At 38.2% G+C, this 19,021-nt stretch overlaps 1 protein-coding gene across 4 annotated transcripts in view; it reads left to right on the top strand.

The window, feature by feature from the left end:
• Positions 1–19,021, top strand: part of CACNB2 (calcium voltage-gated channel auxiliary subunit beta 2) — a 243,561-nt gene that overhangs the window by 9,258 nt on the left and 215,282 nt on the right. For all 4 annotated transcript variants that reach the window (XM_051802387.1, XM_051802385.1, XM_051802386.1 and 1 more), the window contains exon 2: positions 2,358–2,450. In XM_051802387.1, coding sequence (XP_051658347.1) covers positions 2,358–2,450 — 93 coding nt within the window. The remainder of the gene's footprint in view (positions 1–2,357; positions 2,451–19,021) is intronic.

Genomic DNA, 19,021 nt, shown 5'->3' on the forward strand with positions numbered 1-19,021 from the left:
ATTTTACATTTTGAGACCTGCTGGGTTACAGTTCTAGATTCTTCAGAAAGTAACATGCTGATCTTCCTATGATTCCACCCTAACCAGCATGTGTAGAATCAATTTGTGTGCCTTTCAGAAATGTCTTACGTGGCTGTTTTACAGTTTTGAAAAAATCATATGAGCTTGGCAAAATATCTTTACCAGTTGTATTTTTAGGGATAAAGCATTGCTGTTGTTGTAGGTCATTGTTAGGTCAGTGACATAACAGATATTTTTTTTACTGAGAGTGTCAGGCTAACAGAACTATTGTTGCTTGAGACATCCTTTCTAAAAGATTGGTATGTTCTGTTTCAACCAGTGCTCCAAACTTGCCTAGACCCAACACTTATGATCCAGATACAACTGGAGGCAAGTTACCGGGATTTGTCAAATGATCTGAAGTTTGTAGTGACTAAATGTTGTCCTCCTCAGTTACTCTTAAATAGCAAAATATTTCATCATATTTCCCGTACTTATTACTGCTAAGAACAACAGTTCAGATTTTGAAGTCATCTGAAAAATCTACCAGTATGAGATTTTAAGTGTCTCTCTGAGCTGCCACGGTAGCCCATCCTTCCCTACCGTGAGAACCGGAGGACTCAGGCCCAAAGCTTAGCATGGTGCTCTGAAGATTGCTCAGGCCCAGGGAAGAAGGACACACCTTATGCACCAGGCAGGGTTTTATCCCAGAGTATTGCTGTATTTGGGCCAGGTTATCAGGAGTTCTGTGCTGTAATGCATGCACAGCCATGTTCTCCAGTAAGCTGATCATCATTTTTTCATTGTGTCTAAACCTGAGACCAAGAGCGGCTTATGACCAAAGTCAACAGCAGGATGTGGATGCATGGACTTGGGATCCTAGGAAGTAGTAGTGGATAAATAATCTCCTTTATTAGTAAGATATTTTGAGATACACTAAGGTGTTTTTTTTGTTGTTATATATTTAAAGGAGAACAACAAGATTTCTGTAAAGGAATTTTTGTCCCTGGGAGAAGCACTGCAAAGTATTATGGGAGAGGATATGAAATTACTCCCTGAAAATTTAGCATGTTGGTGATGGAGGCTGGTGCTTGGTTTTGTGTTGTTTTGGTTTTATTCCCCTGAGTTATTGTGGAATTCGAAAGTTGGGTGCTGAATGCAGGATGAGAGGTAAGACTGGGAATAGGCCAACACAGACCTTGAAAGAGAAGACAAAGACCTTGTTTATTTCAGGGAACTGTGGGAGGTATTCAAAGAGAGGAGACATGATCCAGAGAGATGGACTAGTAAAATGACCTTTACAGCAGCACGATGAGTGAGGAAAAAAAATTGTATTTATCAGCCTCAAGGAAAATAGTGTTTTAAATAGTCAAGACATAATTTTATTGTAAGTTTAGATGAACTTAAACGATTGGTCTAGCATAAGAAGGGCTGTGTTGTAATGTCATTCTGCAGAACAAATCTGTGAGACTATACCTGGGAGGATGCCCTGGTCAGAGGTGGTGTCATGGCACAGTTTACAGTCACCACATAAATAAGTGTTTGCAAATAACATAGTTTTGAATTCTTTCACATTTTTAAAATTTATTTTAATTATATTTATTGATGATCAATATTCAATGCACAGAACAAATAGGGTTTTTTGGGGGGGAGGGACACAAACACGTTTGCTATGTTTCTAAACTATGGTTTTAAATTTTTGCTTAAGCAAACCATAGCTTTCTCCTAATGTCTTTTTAACTTCTTCATAGATAAAAATGATGCCTTGCTTTTCAGCTGCATTTATTCCTTTTCCAGTTACACCTGTATTCCTTTTTTATTGTTATTCTGCTTTTACTTTCTTCAAGTTTTTTAAAAAAACATTATTGTAAACTCTCCCTGGGTTATAAGATTGTATCTCAATCAAAAAGTTGTTGGTCACTTCTTGCTGTTTAGTGTTCCCTCAGCTGACTTGGCTCATTGCTGTGGTATACTGGAGACTGTTCCAGTATCTCCTTTCCTACCTTGTCTATTTAAACTAGCTGCAAAACAAACTGTGCTTTTTAATCACTGTGACTTGAGTGGATAATTCTACATCTATACAAGTCTATAAATGCTTTTCCAAACCCCAATGTGAAGAAAACCAAAAACAGCAAAGCATTTAAGGCTCAATTGACCAAACCTGGCAAGCACTTGCTCACATCCCATCAGTTACTTACTGAAAATTTGCTTATTGATTGTCATAAAGCTGATAATCTGAATCCCTGCTTGCCTAGGAGACACTGAAAGCTTTCTGTGTGAGACAAACTGATGCTTTAATGCTGTAATGCTGTTCCTCTAATCTGTGGTTTTTTTTGTTTTCTTTTATTTTTTTACAGTCTTATGGTAAAGGGGCAAGAAGGAAAAACCGATTTAAAGGATCAGATGGGAGTACATCTTCTGACACTACCTCTAACAGTTTTGTACGCCAGGTATGGGTTTTTCAGCTTCTGAAAGACTGGATGATTTACTGATGTAAATGTTCAAGTAATTTTTTTTGTTGTTTTTTGGAAATTGTCAAATCAAAGAGTGACGCTGTAGCCTGAGAAATAGCAGAAGCCTGTCCCAGCACAATGAAAAATATTTGGTTGCTATTGTTTTGGTCTTGGCAGGAAAATACTTTTTCATTTCTCATTCATTTCCATGTATAGTAGTTTTCCTTATTTTTGTTACTCTAATTCCATCAGGTGATTAAAGCTGGAGGAGGAGGCAGAGTGATGGGAGTGCCTAAAGTGGCAACATTTGGAAAAAAGAATCAAAACCCTATCAACCCTCAGGGTTTTCCTACTTAAAATAGTCCTGTGTGAGGCACTGTTAACCTAGTTGCTTTCCTCCCACATCCCAGTGTTATTTTGAGGCATAGTTTGGAGGGGAAATCCCTGGCAACACTTGTCCCCATTGCACTGATGCTGAAAAAAACCTGTCAAAGATGGGGCGGTATTGTAGACTCCCATGGCTGGTGTCTGCGTGTCTCTCCCTCAGAAGGAGAGATCCAAATGGAACCTCATGGGGATCCCAGCCCACTGTGGGTGCTTGGAGATAGCTCAATCTGGCTGACAGAGGTATCTGGGAGGGTATCCAGAGCCCAGTGTGGTCTTTGGCTGAAGAATGGTGCTACTCAGCTACAAAAGCTGAGACTGTGCTTTTGTGGAGGGAGTGTGTGTTTTGATGTGCCTGTGGTCGTCAACAACTTGGAGAGCAAAAATGATACGCGGAGCATCACAGTGACTGAGCCTGTGCAGAGTCCAAAATTCGGTTCTTCGTGTCCTGTTGATTTAAGTCATGGTATTATGAATACAGACTTTGCCATCTTTTTCAGAGGGGTTCTTGAATTTAGGAACTTTCATAGTAGAGTTTTTGGTTTAACCATAAGCAGGCTTCACACCTCCCTCTCTACTTGCTTGTTACGCATGTTCCTTCATCTCAAAACTGCATCTCCACTGTTGTTTCATTGGTTGTATCAGCACACATCTTCCGTTTGCAAAATTCTACTTTGTCCCAGTGTAACCATGTTGATAGGTTTTGTGATAACCTATGGATTTGATAAAGTCAGGCCCCTATTGCATTTCAGTGTCGGTTGGACATAGGCATGAAGTATTAATTGATCATGGTAATTTCTCAGTGGCAGTAAACAATATCAAGGTATAAACCCCAGATCAAGTAAATTACTTATTTGTGACATTTTGTCCTGTCTTAAAATACTCTGAAAAAAACAGTCCAAACTGTGTTTGGGAACAGCAACAGGATCTCCCCGTTCCAAGGAATCTTTGTGAGGAATTCTGTGTTGCTGTTTAACTTAGCTCCTCATGGATGTTGCATTCAGCCTGGAACATTTTTAGCAGAGTATGAGTGTTTATTTTACACCAGCTGCACATGCTTCTTTCTTTGCCTTTCTTGTTTATCTAAATGAAATCTGAAGTTGGTCTCAAGTTTATCTCCTCTTGTTGTCATGAGGGGGAACGGGGCAAAGAGGATGTATAGCACAAGGAGGTGGATCATCAAATAATATAGAGATGTTGAGGTGGACTCCTGTAGTCAATGGAGATCTGACTGTCTCTAAAGACTGTTGAGGCATGATTTATCAAATCTTTAAAACAGATGTATAAAACAGGGTTGGTGAGCTATAGTCTAAGTGTGCCTGTATCTTTCCGAAGTCTCTAAAGGGAGCATGGAGTGTGACTTCCTCAAGTGTTGATTTTTACAGAAGAGATTTATATATTTCCATGAAATAAATCCAAATTTAGTAATTACTTTAGTGACATAATACCAATGATTGAAAGGTGAGTAGGCTTCTGCGAAAAATCAGAGATTGCATAGATTGCTGAAGTGAAACTCAGTCTTGCGATGTTATTGTCACTGAAGATAATGAAGAGATGCTAATGAATAAATGAATTAATGAATAAATATATGTTATGTGACATTGTCCAGAATAAATTTTAAAAAATCCCCACAAAACATTCCAAGCAAGTAATGTGCAGGCAGAACTGTTCAAGTTGTAGCAGATGTATGAGAGAAATGTCTCTTCACAGTTACTTCTGGGAGATTTATTTCAGAGTTTGGCTACATCTTCAACAGGCTTTCTTGCTCTGATTCTTTTCCTGGGACAGCTTGGTTTCTTTTGCAGTAATAAAGAATTGCTGCCAAGATGACCAGGATGCCCAGTGTCCCAGGTATTAAACAAAATGGGTGCAGTCATTTTTGGGCTCAGTTGCTCTGTCCTTCCCAGAAACTACCTTGGTGCTACATATTGCTTGTTCCTGTCTGTCTTGGGGGATATTTTGCCTGGTATAAATGAACAGAATTGTTTTGCAATAATCATTTATTTGCAGGAGAAAATGTGTTTCTCCCAAGATAGATGAAAGTGGCAGAAAAGCAGAGAGGATAAATGAATTCAAACCCAGTATAATCAATGATGGACCCTTTATTTTCTGTTATTTTGTTTCAGTTCTGTCTTAAAACCAGGAAGTGAGTTTTTGCATAAAAGTGATTTGTGGATTTATTTGGCACTTGTTTTGATGCAGACATGGGATACACACAACCTGTTTGTTTCAACAATACTTGTGATGTTTATAGCTGCCTTTTTTCCCTCCAACCTCATTTCTCCCCATTGGTTCCTGTCATCTCCTTTCCCGTTTACTTCTTAACTTGTCCTGCAGCTTTCGTGCGCATCTCTACAAGTACTCCCTTCTGCACTCAAGAAAGAATCCTTGGATTGTCTTGAACATTTATCACTAAGATCTGTCTACATTCTTCATAAAGAAGAAAGAATGTTTGGAAGGTGCTTTTGCGTAATATTTAGCTGACCTGTCCTTAAACTGGGAGAGCTGTGAAAGGTATGCAGGTTGTCATCAGCATCAGTGGGAAGTGGATATTTCCTAACAGAGAAATGTATTGGCGCTGGATAAAAGAGACAAATATGTCTAATCCTAAAGAAATGTTATGTATGTTGAAGTCAGAGGAGGTATTTGGCAAGAGCAAAGATACAGGATTCAGTCTTTTGCACCTACAGAGTTACTGGGCATTTAAGTTAGAGCTGCTACAGGAGGGAGCGACTTAGTGTCTATTGCTTACATTGATAAAGCTTTGTTGTGTCTGCATTTTATTATTTCCTTAAGGACATATGCCCCTCTAGCTCCAATGTATACCTGGCAAGTTTCCTGCTATGCATACCAAATGCTACAGTAGTAAAAATAATGCCAACTTAATTTTATTTGAATGAGAGAGAACAAAGTAACATTTTACTCAATTGGTTGAAAATTCCTGCTGTTGTATAAGAAGAAAATGCATTCTGCAAATTCTGTGCACAGTGATCTTTTCCTTTTAAATCTGTTTTGCAGAGTGTTGAAAGAGAGCAGAGCAATCTGTCCAGTATTGTTTCTAATGTGTATAGAAGAAGCCCTAAAATGGAGCAAGAGCATCTGTATATAATATACACATTTAAAAAAACATTCTTTTCAATCCAGTTAAACCTCCTTTGTGCTGGGAATTTTATGTATTGATATAGATTAATATTTTAATTTTTCCTTCCGACATTAAGAAAGCCCAAGAGATTTTAGAAGAATGTTTTGGATCATGTTATATTTGTTTGTTACAAAAAATTGTTTGTTTAGTTTTGTCTCCATTTATTGATGATATTGGAGCTTAAAAAAATAACAACAACTTGGCCTTTCTTTCACTTGCCAGCAGCTATTTCTTGACTTTTCAGTAGCAGGAGAGGGACTTTTTTTCCCCTGTCTGTTTTGTTGTGAAGTTGTATTGGCAATTAAGCCATGTATTTGGAAAGCAGAAGCATCATTGCTCTCCAATCAGCTCCTAACTGAATTTAATCAGTTGTCTTTAGGGAGCTAAAGGACATTGTGTTATATAGTTTTCATCATCTTTTTGAGCTTTGAGTGATAAGCAGCTTGTTCTGAGGGTTAGTTATGAAAGACTGAATTGGATCTGATCTCTACTTGTTGCTATTTTGACTGATGCTTGGTAATGATTTTGTTCCCAAGGGTTTTTTCAAAATACGGATCAGACAAAATATTTTGCACACAACACTATGGTGCTTCCCGGGAACATTATTTTAAGCAAATTGCATGTTCTGATAGCATTACGTATTTTGTGGTTGTGCTTCTGGACCTGTCTTTGTCAAGGTTTTATTTTAAATCTTAATGATTAATCACAGAGGCAGCCTGAGTTGTTGGGATTTTTATGTGTTGCAAGGGCAGATTAGATTGTGAAATAGGCTGTAGTCTATGGACTGGCTTACAGAAATATTTAAGGTTTTACAAATCTGGTTTTTTGCCTTTAAATATTGGCTTGATGCCTGTTACACTGTGTTCACTCAAAAACATAGCTATAAATAATTATGTAGAGAATTCATTATTCTTTTACTTTCCTCTAAGGACATTTGCTTAGTTGTGTAATTACCTATTGAATTTTATGAATGGTAAAACTAAGATTTGCACTAAAAACCAATTTGAAAATATTGATTTAGTTTTGCTCATAAACATGCCTCTTAATCTTGATTTCACCAGAGAACTGGTCCATGTCACACATGTATTCCTCTTCTTTTAATTGCCTTTTTTTCCTGATGTAGAGCTTATGTTTGATTTTTTAATTTTTCTTTTCACAAGGGGAAGAGCTTATGTATTCAGCTCATACGTGCAGCCTGCTAGTGAGGCAATGCATTTATGGGCTGAGCCACAAAGAGCTTGTATAGAGTGGGCACAGATAGCTTTGGTCTTCATGCCCAGTACTAACAATCTTATGCTGAATACCTGCCTATGCTTTCCCTGCTAGAAGCTATTCCTGCTTCTTGAAGACTATATGTGAACAAGATTGTGGCTAGATGGAAGATCTAAATAAATAATTACAAAAAAACCCTCATTTGTAAATTGATATATTCTTACATTCTTTGTGTACCTCAAATGATGAGATGTGTTTTGCTTCCAGAGAAAAAAAAAAAAGGAGCTTTTCAGACTTTAGCTTTTACCCATAACAAAATGAAGGCATTTTTGGAGGTGTTGTACAAACACTGATTTTAATACATGAAAATATGTATCTACCACTCAGCTTAATTTTCTCATCTGTTTCTGATGCAAATGTCTGGGGATATTTTGTTAGGTTCAGATTGTTTCTGATCTCTTTTTGCTGATTTCATTGAAAGCCACAGCAGTGATGCTGGTGGCCCCTGCTTGCTATTGTGGTTACATTGAAGCCTTACACAAGTGATAAATACTAGAATGTCCAATTATTTAAAACACATCTGAAACACGTTAAAACTATTATTTCATGGGCAATTGATGGAATTGTGGTGCCCTATGTTTTTTACTTTAAGTTATAAGTTATTGAAGGAAATGTGTTGCACTTGGATGAAGCCACCTTACAGTGAGGCTGGCATATGGAGTATGATGTCTGTACTGCTCTGTTCAGGTGTTAGTGGGAGCAACCAAACTTTGCTGTTAAGGCCAGTGCGTGACCTTAAATTGTGGGCAGACAATGTAGTTTCAGGGTGACCTGCTGTTTGTATCATACAATGTTAATCAGATTTTAGTCAAATAAAGTGAGACTGCCTTTATTATGATACAAAATTATATAATGTCACTAGGAGGAGTACTAGTATGGGAAAGCAACTGTTTTATATGTATTTCTTGTTGTGTGAAGTGTACCAACTTCACCGAGAAGGTGTGTGTGAAGCACTTAGAACAGTGCAGGGATTCATAAGAATATGTCAGTTCAGCAGCTGATGCAGAGTTTCATTCATGGCTTGTATTTGTTCCTGAGTCATGTGATAACAACCTGCAAGATGGGGAGTGGGAGTAGGACAGCCTTTAGAAGAGGCCTGGCTTGGGAGTGTGTGGCTGCAGAAAGGGAGGGAGGAGAAAAGGACTTTCCCTTCTGATGGCAGTTGTGGAGCTGCAGACATGGGGGAAAAAATTGCATTAGGCTCATTGAGCTATAGATTTCCTCAGCTGTAGTAAGAGTTTGAAAAGTCTCCTTTTTTGGCCTGGAGAGAATAGAACAGATGCCCCTATAAAGCATGGGATTTTGGCAGGCATGACTGGAGGGGAGATGGCTGAGAAAAACCCAGCAGAAAAAAAGTTCATTTGTGGACTTCAATTCTTTCATGGGCCCCTTTTTGCCTCAAACGGTTTCTAAGAATAGAAATCAAAATGTTGCCATGTATTTAAAAAACCCACACACCCTTTAACCAAAACAAACAGGCAAAAACATCATAAAGCTCTTCTTGCATGTCCATTTACTCTTCTTGTATCAGGGTGTGAGAAAACTACAGAGGGAAAAACTGAATAATACTTTATTAAAAATTGAAGGATAGGAGCTCTCTTTACAGCCTGGAATGGGTGTACATGTTTGATGTTACTCTGTATGCAGCTGAAGTCAACACATCCTTTTCCAAGCAGCAGTAGAAATCTCAAAGATGGGGCTCATATGTGATGGCTTCTGAGATGACTGCTAGCATTGCTTTTGAACTTGCTGAGGTGATGGGTGGGTGTTGCAAGGTGTCTGAGAGGTCCTATGTGACCTCCTGCGAGAGAACAGGGGAGATGCGAGTTCTGAAGGAGGGTGGGTGGCATCCCTACTAGTGGCAGCTGTTGGACCTTCTTTGGCATTCCCGTTGCTGCTGTCTTGCGTGCTGTCTATGTGTTTCTCCTCTGAGTCTGAGAGGGAGAGGAGAAATGGGGCTTTCCAGTTGCTCAGGATCTACCAGAGCGTGCACTCAATCCAGTTTGGCAGCATCAGGTGCTCCCTTTTTCAACAGGGCAATCGAAGGGTGTGGCAGTACTTGTGCATCACTGAGCCTGGTGGGACTTCTGCAGAGGAGGAGGAGGTAAGGGCTTGGTTATTTAGACAGGCAGAAATGTGAGGGTTAGACAAACTGCTGAAGGTTAAGAATGATCTTTGCAACTTTGCTAAATATACAGTGGGAGACTCTTCCGTCACAGTAGGTGGTGTATGGAATGAGAAGAAAGGATTAGCTTAACTCAGTGTTTAGGCTTTCCCTTTGGCCAACTATCTTCATGACTGCTCTCTGACAGTCTCTCTCTTTCAGTTTTGTTCTAATCAGAGTGGGTTTGCAAGAGCTGAACCTCTCAAAGCCTTACAGGTGTGCTGAGAAACTCCTTGCCTGTTTTTGCTTGTCTATTGGGTGGGGGATAGCAGGAGCTCCAAGAAAAAAAACAACACAGTATTAAATAGTTAAGATCAAAATTAGGAATAGGAATGAATGAAAATAAAACAAAGTGTTTTGTTTTATTTTGTCCCCTGCTTCTCCCAGAAAATTCACTGTGGTTTCTGGTTCTTGTATGCAGCATTGTCTTAATAATTTTGAACACTGTGGTGAGATGCAAGGTCTATTATATGCTATCATTGAATGTTTTCTAGTTATGGTAAACACAAACATATGAAGTATCTGCAATGGGGCCAGGTTTCATTTATTTTAGAAAAACTCCTGGCAGTTTGAAGTACACTGCAGTATCACGTTTTATCTTTCCTACAAATTTTTGCTATTCAGAGTTCAACTCAGACCTTACTTAATTTTGTCCCATTATATGGCTAAAAGTCAGTGTAGTAAAATCCTGTTTAATAGAACTTCAGAATTTGGCATTTAATCTGGTATTCTTCTTTCTATCACAAATCTACTTTCTGCTGTGGCAAGGTTCATCACATCAGTCCAGAGCTAAATCCTTTTGTCTCCTTGATATCACACACTCTTTATCCTACACCGTGTAGTTTCTTACAAAAGGTCAGCTAAATCCAGGGCTTATTTCCATCATGCATCAAATGTATATCAGTTGGAGAATGTCCTATTAGTTCTTTTTTTTTAATGGTAGATGGAGCTCAAAACCACTAGAAAATACGTATTTTTGGTACATCATATCTCTGTAACTGTAGTTTGTAACTACAGCTATGGTTGTTTCATTGTTGATGTGGGAAAGCACTTGTGGGTGGCTTACATTTAGCCAAGAGTTACTAAGAGATGAAATAATAATGAAACTTACAGTTGCAGTGTTTGTTTCATTAAATAAAAGAGGGAAAGATCATTGATGGGAACAAGAAGGGTTTGAGATATTATGATTTTGGGAGATGTGTGTATCATTTGTCCTTTTATCACCAATGCAGAAAAAAACCCCAGCCCCAGTTGGAAAGAGAGTTTTTCTTCTCTGATGGTTCCCTTGGGGTTGCTCTGAAATGGATCTGCTTGTACTGTGCTTCTGACTAAAGACTGAAGCATGTTGTTCAGAAAATGGCATTGATCTTTTCCATTTGTCTAATTTTTGTGCTGTAAAATACTAACCTGTTTTGACTTGCCAGTACTATTCGTTCCACAGGCCATTTACAAAAAGAGACAGACCTTGGCCAGATGAAATTTTTATCTCTGCTGTTTCCAAGGCAGTTTTCATTTTCCACCATTGGGAAATTTGTAGTCAGTCAGCTTAAAATTCTGGATCAATTTATGCATTGAATGACCTCCTCCTATTGCCTGAATATTTGGTAGACAGTGGACTTGGGGGAAATCCTATTCCTAGCTAGTACAAAACTTAAACAGAAAGCTCCCAGGCAGACTTTTTTTGGCAGCACACATAAGGTTTTATTTTTCATGCTAGGAAAGTTCACTGTATTTATAAGACTGGTGTTATTCATGGTTTTTCAGAACACATACTTGAAGTCAAGCAGCTGCAATTTACAGTTAATCTGGCAAACATTTACCTCTGCTTAATCTGAGTATCACTCAGGGATTTTTCTCTACTAGCTCTTTATAAGGCTTTTTGAAAACTCTCACCAAAGTTGTTCTACCAGGTGCAGAACAGGACCTTAACTTGGTCTTATTTGTACTATTGGGCTTTCCTTTCAAGCCTGTTTAACTGTGTATGCATCACTAAATTTTTCTGTGAAAGTGGTATTTTAGTGGTCATTCAAGAGTTGGAAATACAATATCCCTTGTATTTTCAGGAAGACGGGATCTGTCTTAAAATACATCATCAGTTTTATTACATAAGTTATCCCCAAACAAGAGCTATGAGAATCTGAAATGTGTATAAACCTATCTCTGCCAGCTTGAGAAAGTGCTTCTTATTGTTTTGCACTTGGCCGATAAGAGTGCTGCCAGCCACTGAGGCAAGGAGACAGCCCTCAGACAAGAGGAGGAGCCACTGAAGAGTAATTTACCAGTGCTGTAAATCACCAAACTACACTTGCACTGGTTTGCTGGGCCAGGGAGGCTGCACGGGCTGCTCACCTGGTGGTGAGGGGAAGGGTCTGGATGCTGTGTTCAGACGGGTGTCCTCTCCAGTCCCAGGTGACCTCTGCATTGCTGGTAGGCTGTTTTAGGTGAAGTTCTGCATGCTGCTTCTTAGCCACAGAATGGACCATAGGAACAGTCGCATGGATGTATACTATATACAGTACAGCCCAGGGCTGAAGAGTGTGGTTGAAATCCCTATCATGCCAAAACCCATCAAATTTGGATGTCTTAGTCTCTCTGGTTTTGTTCAAACTGCAGGAAGCCCTTGAGTTTGGAGCCCACCTACCTGTACCATGAGAAGCAGAAATGTGTGTGAACATACCTTTTTCCTCACCTCCTTATTGTAGTTTTCCTGGAAAGGAGTTTGTAAGGAGACCTAATCTGCTGTGTGTTCCAGAAGGTTCTGAGTTTGGGCAATGGCTGGACTGTTCTCTCTCTGGGACTGCTGGACATTTCTCCGATAGTTTCACACCTGTTCTGGGGGCATGGACGTCCCTAGGTACTACCAGGAGAGATTAATTCCGGTTTTGAATTAGTGTTTTGACAAAAAATGTATTGTAAATTGTGATATCAGCAGGTGTTCAGTATGAGATACGTTAGGAAGCAGATAGACATGGAAATTAAATTAATATATAAGCACAGAAAAAAATTCCCAACCTTTTTAAGAGAAAACCCAGAATATCAGGGTAAACGAAGTGAATTTTCCCACTGTGCCTATAAACATTTTGTACGGCCCGTTTGCTGTATGGAGTATTCTAGGGATTTCTGAATAGAACTGATTTATCAGATTGCTAGCAGTCTGTTGTTTGTTAGGTCTCTAGGCACCATAAATGAGGGTGACTGAGGCATTTGGATAAATGTTGTTTCTTCCTTATATGGTACATCCTTACCGTGTAAGAGAATATCTATTAATTACTATCCACTTTGCAAACTTGTCTGTTTTTTCATGAGAAGATAGGGTACAATTTGAACTATTCTATTTTTACAATCCTTTTTTCTCTGCTTTTATCCTGCTTTTCTAGGAGAAATGGAGAACCTGGTACTGCCTCTGTTGCTTAGCTCATTTTATCTGTCTTCAGTGAATGCTGTTGGCGTCAGCCAGGGCAGAAAGTGCTGTTTGAGCCCTCACCCGAGCTAGCAGCATTCCTGTGTGTGTGCTTGATTATGGAGACAGGCCATCTTTTCCAGAAGTTGATTTGTATTGCCTAAATTAGTCTTCTGCTCTGAATTACTCCAAATTACTCTCCTCTGAGCACAGAGGGAACATCAGCAAACCAGCTTTCTCGTTTAACTGCCTGTGGCTGGTTGCTGTGAGCAGTGTCTTTTGCTCATACCTGTGTCTGATGGTCAGACTCTCTTCTCAGTTGATGTTTCTGGAGCTATTTAGCATTAACAGCACCTTTTTAGCTATTGTGCACAGATTTAGCACACATTGCTACAGTGTTTTCTGTGTCTTTGCAGCTTTCTTGTTTCAATGGAACCTTTTTGCATCTGTTCTGCTCTATTGAAATCATATGTTCTATACCTATGGGGTGTAGAATACAGCAGCACATAAGCTGTTTTTAATTTTGTTGCTGTTCTGCATTTAGGAGTGACTCATTGCTCTAGAGACTGAGTTGATAAAACATTTGCACATCTCATTAATCTAATACTGTAATTCCCAAGAAACATTACACTGAAAAAACCTATTGGTAAGATGGTACATGGTGAGCTTTACTGTATTGTTAGTACTATGGTCTGCATGTAACAAACCTAGGTGTAATTTTCTATCAAATGAAAATACAATGCAAGGACTTCTTCACAGAATCCAAAAATTGACGTCTCAGATCTCAGACCTCAGAGAGCATTGGATCAAGGGTTTGAAAAGGCTGCAGTTTCATTTTGTCAGTCATACCTTTAACTGTCACTGATATCTTCTATGCTTTTCTGAGCATTGTCTTCTCTTTCTTTTTCAACATAAATCTTGGAAATTAGTGACAACCACCAGATTCATCAAGCGATTGGTTTTAGAACTATTTTAAAGCTCTTATTTTATGTAATGGTAGTCCAAAAGTCATACAGAATAATTAAAAAAATGGAAACCCACATACAGCCTTGCTCCCCTATGGTTCTACGATTCTCATTTAGACAAACATTTTAATGTATAAAATATCTAAGTGAGCTACTTTTTAAATTCTGAGCACTAAACTGATTATCTTCTTGTCTCACTGACTATTTGTTTTTACTTTGTCTTGGAATATAGTGTCTCATGTCTCCCCTGCTTCCCTTCCCCTCCTGAAGACTCCAAACAAGAAAGAGCTAATGAAGGATCCCTACAGTCCATCTTTTCAGTATAAAAAATTCTAGAAGTGAGGAGAAGCTGAAGGTTACATGTGACATGGCAAACAATCATTCTCAATACTAATTGTAAAGGAATGTGCTTTTTGTAGAAAAGACAAGCAAAAAGTAGGAAGCAAAACCACTGGAGGGTCCATTGGAAAACATTTTACTATAGTCAATCTTCAAACCTCTCACTTCAAAGACAGTAATACTAGGCCAGGCTTCAGAGCAACCTGTTTTTTGGGATCTGAGCAGCCTTTCCCCATGTGAACTTGAAAACTCCCTATGTGGAGGAAAAGCTTGGTGTTTGCTGTAACATTCTTCATGATGAATGCTAGTTTGCAGCATTTTTTTGTCTTCTGAAAGTAATACCTTTTTAGGTAGTAAAGTGATGATAACATACCAAGGGTGAAAATTCGGAATGTGGTAAAATGTATGGGCAGTTCTCAACTTAAGCCAAACTCCGTTCTTGTAAATTTTTTTCTGATATAAGAAGATCACACGATGAAGTAGAGCACCTAAGATAGCAAGCTGAACCTGAGCTTTGTTGTTTTTTTTTTAAGTTATCCATAGTATGTGTGTGTGTATACATGCTTTATTTCCTTTTCGTCCAGAGGGCATAAAAAAAGTTCTCTTGCCCTGTCACCAGTCACCTGTGGGCAGACTGGTGAGCACCTGATGTGTAAATTTGCCCCACAGTTTCTGGAGGGCAATGTTCTTCAAGTCACAGTGATTTTTTTTTGTTTGTTTTTGTTGTTTTTGTTTTGTTTTGCCTCATGTAAATGACATCTGCTCTGTTCAACTTTGTATGCATTCCAGGGACTTTCTGTTCGTTGCAAATATAAGACTAGGCTCCGAAACTCCAATCGAAGAAATATTTCTTTAACTTCCTATAACTTGAGATAATAACCTCCAGTTTAGATTGGAGAGTATACCTACATGCAATTCAGCCTAGTAGGTAGTGGTTTAACATTTCTTGGTTCAAGATAGAGAAATATAAATGAGCAAGTGAGCAACAGATAAATTGTATGGACATAATTACCTGTAATAAATTGATTTTTAGATACCTGAAGTCCACCGATAACCTTATATATTTCTTCTGTAGCCTGTCCATTGTCCACCTGGGGTTCTTAACCTCTAGACTAAGATAAATGCCAAAATAGTCACCTTTTTTCTTTTTGATTATGTCCAAATCTTTATTCTTTTTCACAGCTGATGACATAGTGTTGTTTTGCATATAATTCTAGTTAAAGTTCTCCTGTACAAAACAGGAAAACGTGATGAGAAAGTTAAATATATACCTTGCTTAAGTGTAGGTATGTTTATAATCTTTTTATCCAAGCTTCATTGTTTTTTAGTTTCCATAGAAATGTCTTTTTTAACTGTGATTAATACCATCTTCTGTGTGCTACAGGCAGTAAAAGAGTACATAATATTTCTAGAGTGTGTCAGACACCTGCTTTCAGTGTTCTCTAAAATATTTATGTGAATTAAAATAGACTGTTTTAAAATTTTTTTGAAAAGTACATCTTCTTCACTTTTTTTTTTTATTTATTTATTTTAAGTAAAAGCTGTATTATTATATAGCAATATTTCTAGCACTGGGATTTGTCTTTATGTTTCTTCTTCATTTCAGATACGAAAACTCTTTCAGGTTGCATTTATATAACACCTTTTTATGCCAAATATCTTGCATATTCTTTAAAAAAAAAAAAAAGAAAAAAGAAAAGACAGTATATTATTACCCAGATGATTCAAACGTCTGCTAGATTCAAATATTAAATTTGATATTGAAACTCTTACCATATGTTTGGGAGCAAGGAAAATAGCAAGAGGAATGAGAGGGAATCAGAACATGATGAAAACTTGGCAAATGCTGAGACAAGTGCTGAGACAAGTGCTTCAGCACTGGGATGGACTTCATGATGTGTGGGGTGTGGGTGAGTTTCCATAGCAAGGAGGGCCACCCTGGAGCAGCCTTTGAGGTGGGAAGCAGCAGCCTTCAGTAGTCAGGGAGTGAGGAGAGGGTGTGCACCAGGAGCAGGATACCTTGGGTCCTGCTTGGGCCCTTCTTTCCTCGGGGGCTGGTGAGGGCCTTATCCTTGAGCAGTGACATCAACAGGTAAAAAGGTTAATGTGGGTGGGAATAACAAACACGGGGGAAGTGTGGTCTCTCATGCCATCTCTTTGGTGTCCTACAAGTGTGGGGGCAGATCTGTGAAGACCAAGTTGAGCATGAGTGTCCAGCCAGAGAAAATGTATGCCGTGTTTTGTTTTCTTCAGCTTGAAAAGCAACCAGGGGTGTTTTCTTCATAGCCTCCCTCAGCATGAGTGCAAGGCACATGTGTCAGGTGGTGCTGTCTGCCATGTGAGCAGGGAGCAGAGGGGCTCTCCTGTGTGTGACCCTGTTAATTGTGTTAAATGGGCAGGGAGGGAGAGAAAAAATATGAAGTTCTTGAACATCTGACAGGTGCATTTGGTGCTTAATATCCTTATCTGTCCAGAAATTTAAGGATTCAAGAAGCACGATTTGTTACAGCCATTTTTCCCTCTTGGATCTGTCATCTTGCCTGTAAGTAATGGATTATTTTGAGGAGGAAAAAAATGCCTCAAGGACACAACTCACTGCCCTCACAAATGACTTTATATCTCTTTTCCACGTATGTTTGAATTACTTTTATCAGAGATTCTGAAATAGTGCCCTGGTACATAAGTTGTGGGAGATGGTTGCAAAGGCTGCAAGCTTTTGTATTTGTGAGTTTCCCTGATCTTGATGGAATGCAGACTTGATAGACACAAGTGAGAGTTGTAGTATCTTGAAGGAAGGGCTCTTGCCCCCTTGAAGCAGAGGCATCGATTTTTAAACCAGTGCATCCTACTCTTGATCTTTCTTTTTGAGGCCTGTTTCATTTTATAATGCTTCACGAAATGGCATTTGATCTTTTTATCCTGTGACTTAAAATCTGTCTACTATGTTAAGAACAGTAGTGCAAGAAGTGTGCATAATTTACTGAAGAAAATATAAAGTTTTATACACTATTTTTTTAATTAAGGAGTAAATATATATTTATTCAAAATATTGGGAAAATTTCTGTTTTATCTTGTAGTGCTCTCCATCAGTTCTACATCTAAGCTTCATACATTGCCCCACAGTTCCTCTGCTCGGGGTCTTTCCCTTACTGTGTCCACATCACTTTGTCATCCATCTGTTTCTTTAGCTGGCAGCATACAGTTATTCACAAAACATGGATCAAATTAAGGATATTGAGTGGGGTACTTAGTATATCTTTAATTCTGAAGGCATGTTTCTTTCTGTTCCTTATACACAGCTTATGCTACTTCTTTTGTCTGTGGAATAACCTATACTTTCCACTTTTATCTAAAGATATTGGCTTTAACAAGACTACCAAAGTCTTGTTAAACATATTTCATTTTTATTCTTACTTCTGTTGGAGTTTTAGATACACAGACTGGCTCTAGTCATGATGCTTTTAAATTTATGGCTTTGTTTTTACTTGAGAAGAAAGAAAACAAACTCTATAAGAAGATAAAATATTCTCTTTGCTGAGATCAAGATGTGTTATATATGATATATTATGCAGAAATCTGTGCATTGTTTTCTAATTTATATGTAATTGTTTCCAAAAGTAAACAAAATTAAATATGAAGTGAAATGGAATAAAGTAATAAAACGATGAGGAGTTTTAAGTTTTCTCAATAACATCAAAAGCTAACAAGAACGTATCTGTTTCTAGATATGGGAAGAATCACCAAAAATATGTTTTGATGTCATTGCTACTTATGATACCAGGTGGCATTTTTTATTTTTCATTTTCCATGTCTTTTCCTCTGAGTCAGCAATCCAAAATAATTATCCTACTGTTTTTAATATTTATGATACAGATTCTGTTATATATATATGTCTGGACAATTTGCAAAAGGCAATGAGATATGTGTAAGTTGTCCTGAAGAAATAATCGTGGACTGACCAAAGTTTAACCCATGTTAACTTGTTGTTTCATTTGCATGCTAAACAAATAAAAAATTTTAAATATTTGGTTTACTGTTAGTCTACATGCATTATTAATATAAGCTACCAGATACTACCTCTTCTAATTAATCCTACAGGAAAATAGTTGAGCCCCATTAGCAATATTACTAATAATTGATAGTACCAACTATTAAGTTGTCATAATACTTTCATAATGAAACCCAGTTTGTGTAACTTAAGTTTTTTAGACATATGCTTTCACCTTAAGAGATGTGGCAAAAATGGAATTTCCTTTTTTCCTAGAAAGTCAAATAATATATGTTTTCATTACAATTCAGGTAGTTCAGAAAAATGCTAATTAAATATATTCAGTCAATTGAAGATGTAGCCAGGTTTTACTCTTTGCCTTTTCCATTTGCCATTTCCCTTGCTCTTTTCTAGTACTACATATTTGGCCACATACATTCAATAGGTAATCTCCCTGTCAGAAGCTTGCATCATCTTCTGCTTAAATTGCATAAATTTAATTAGCAAATTCCTACTATAGCATCTTGTGTTTGATGTACCACTAAATTGAATACCCACTGGGTAACTGTTCTTCATGTTACTCGACCTTTGAGCCCGAGAGCTCCAACAGTTGTAAGTTGTTGTAAGTTCCATCATACTGGACAGAGTTTGGTATCAAGTGTTTCATAGAATCATATGATAGTTTGGGTTGGAAGGGACCATTGAAGGTCATCTAGTCCCACCCTCCTGCAGTGAGCAGGAACATTTTCAACTGGATCATGTTGCTGAGAACTGTGTCTAACCTGGCCTTTAATGTTTCTAGGGATGGGGCATCTACCATCTCTCTGGGCAATCTTTTTCAGTGTCCCACCACCCCAGTCATAAAAAATGTCTCCCTTACATGACATCTGAGATCTAGTTTCCTTCCCATCTAT

Source organism: Manacus candei, unplaced genomic scaffold, assembly GCF_025592945.1.
Source record: "Manacus candei isolate 608988 ecotype Guabito, Panama unplaced genomic scaffold, ASM2559294v1 h1tg000056l, whole genome shotgun sequence".
Classification (NCBI taxonomy): Eukaryota; Metazoa; Chordata; class Aves; order Passeriformes; family Pipridae; genus Manacus; species Manacus candei.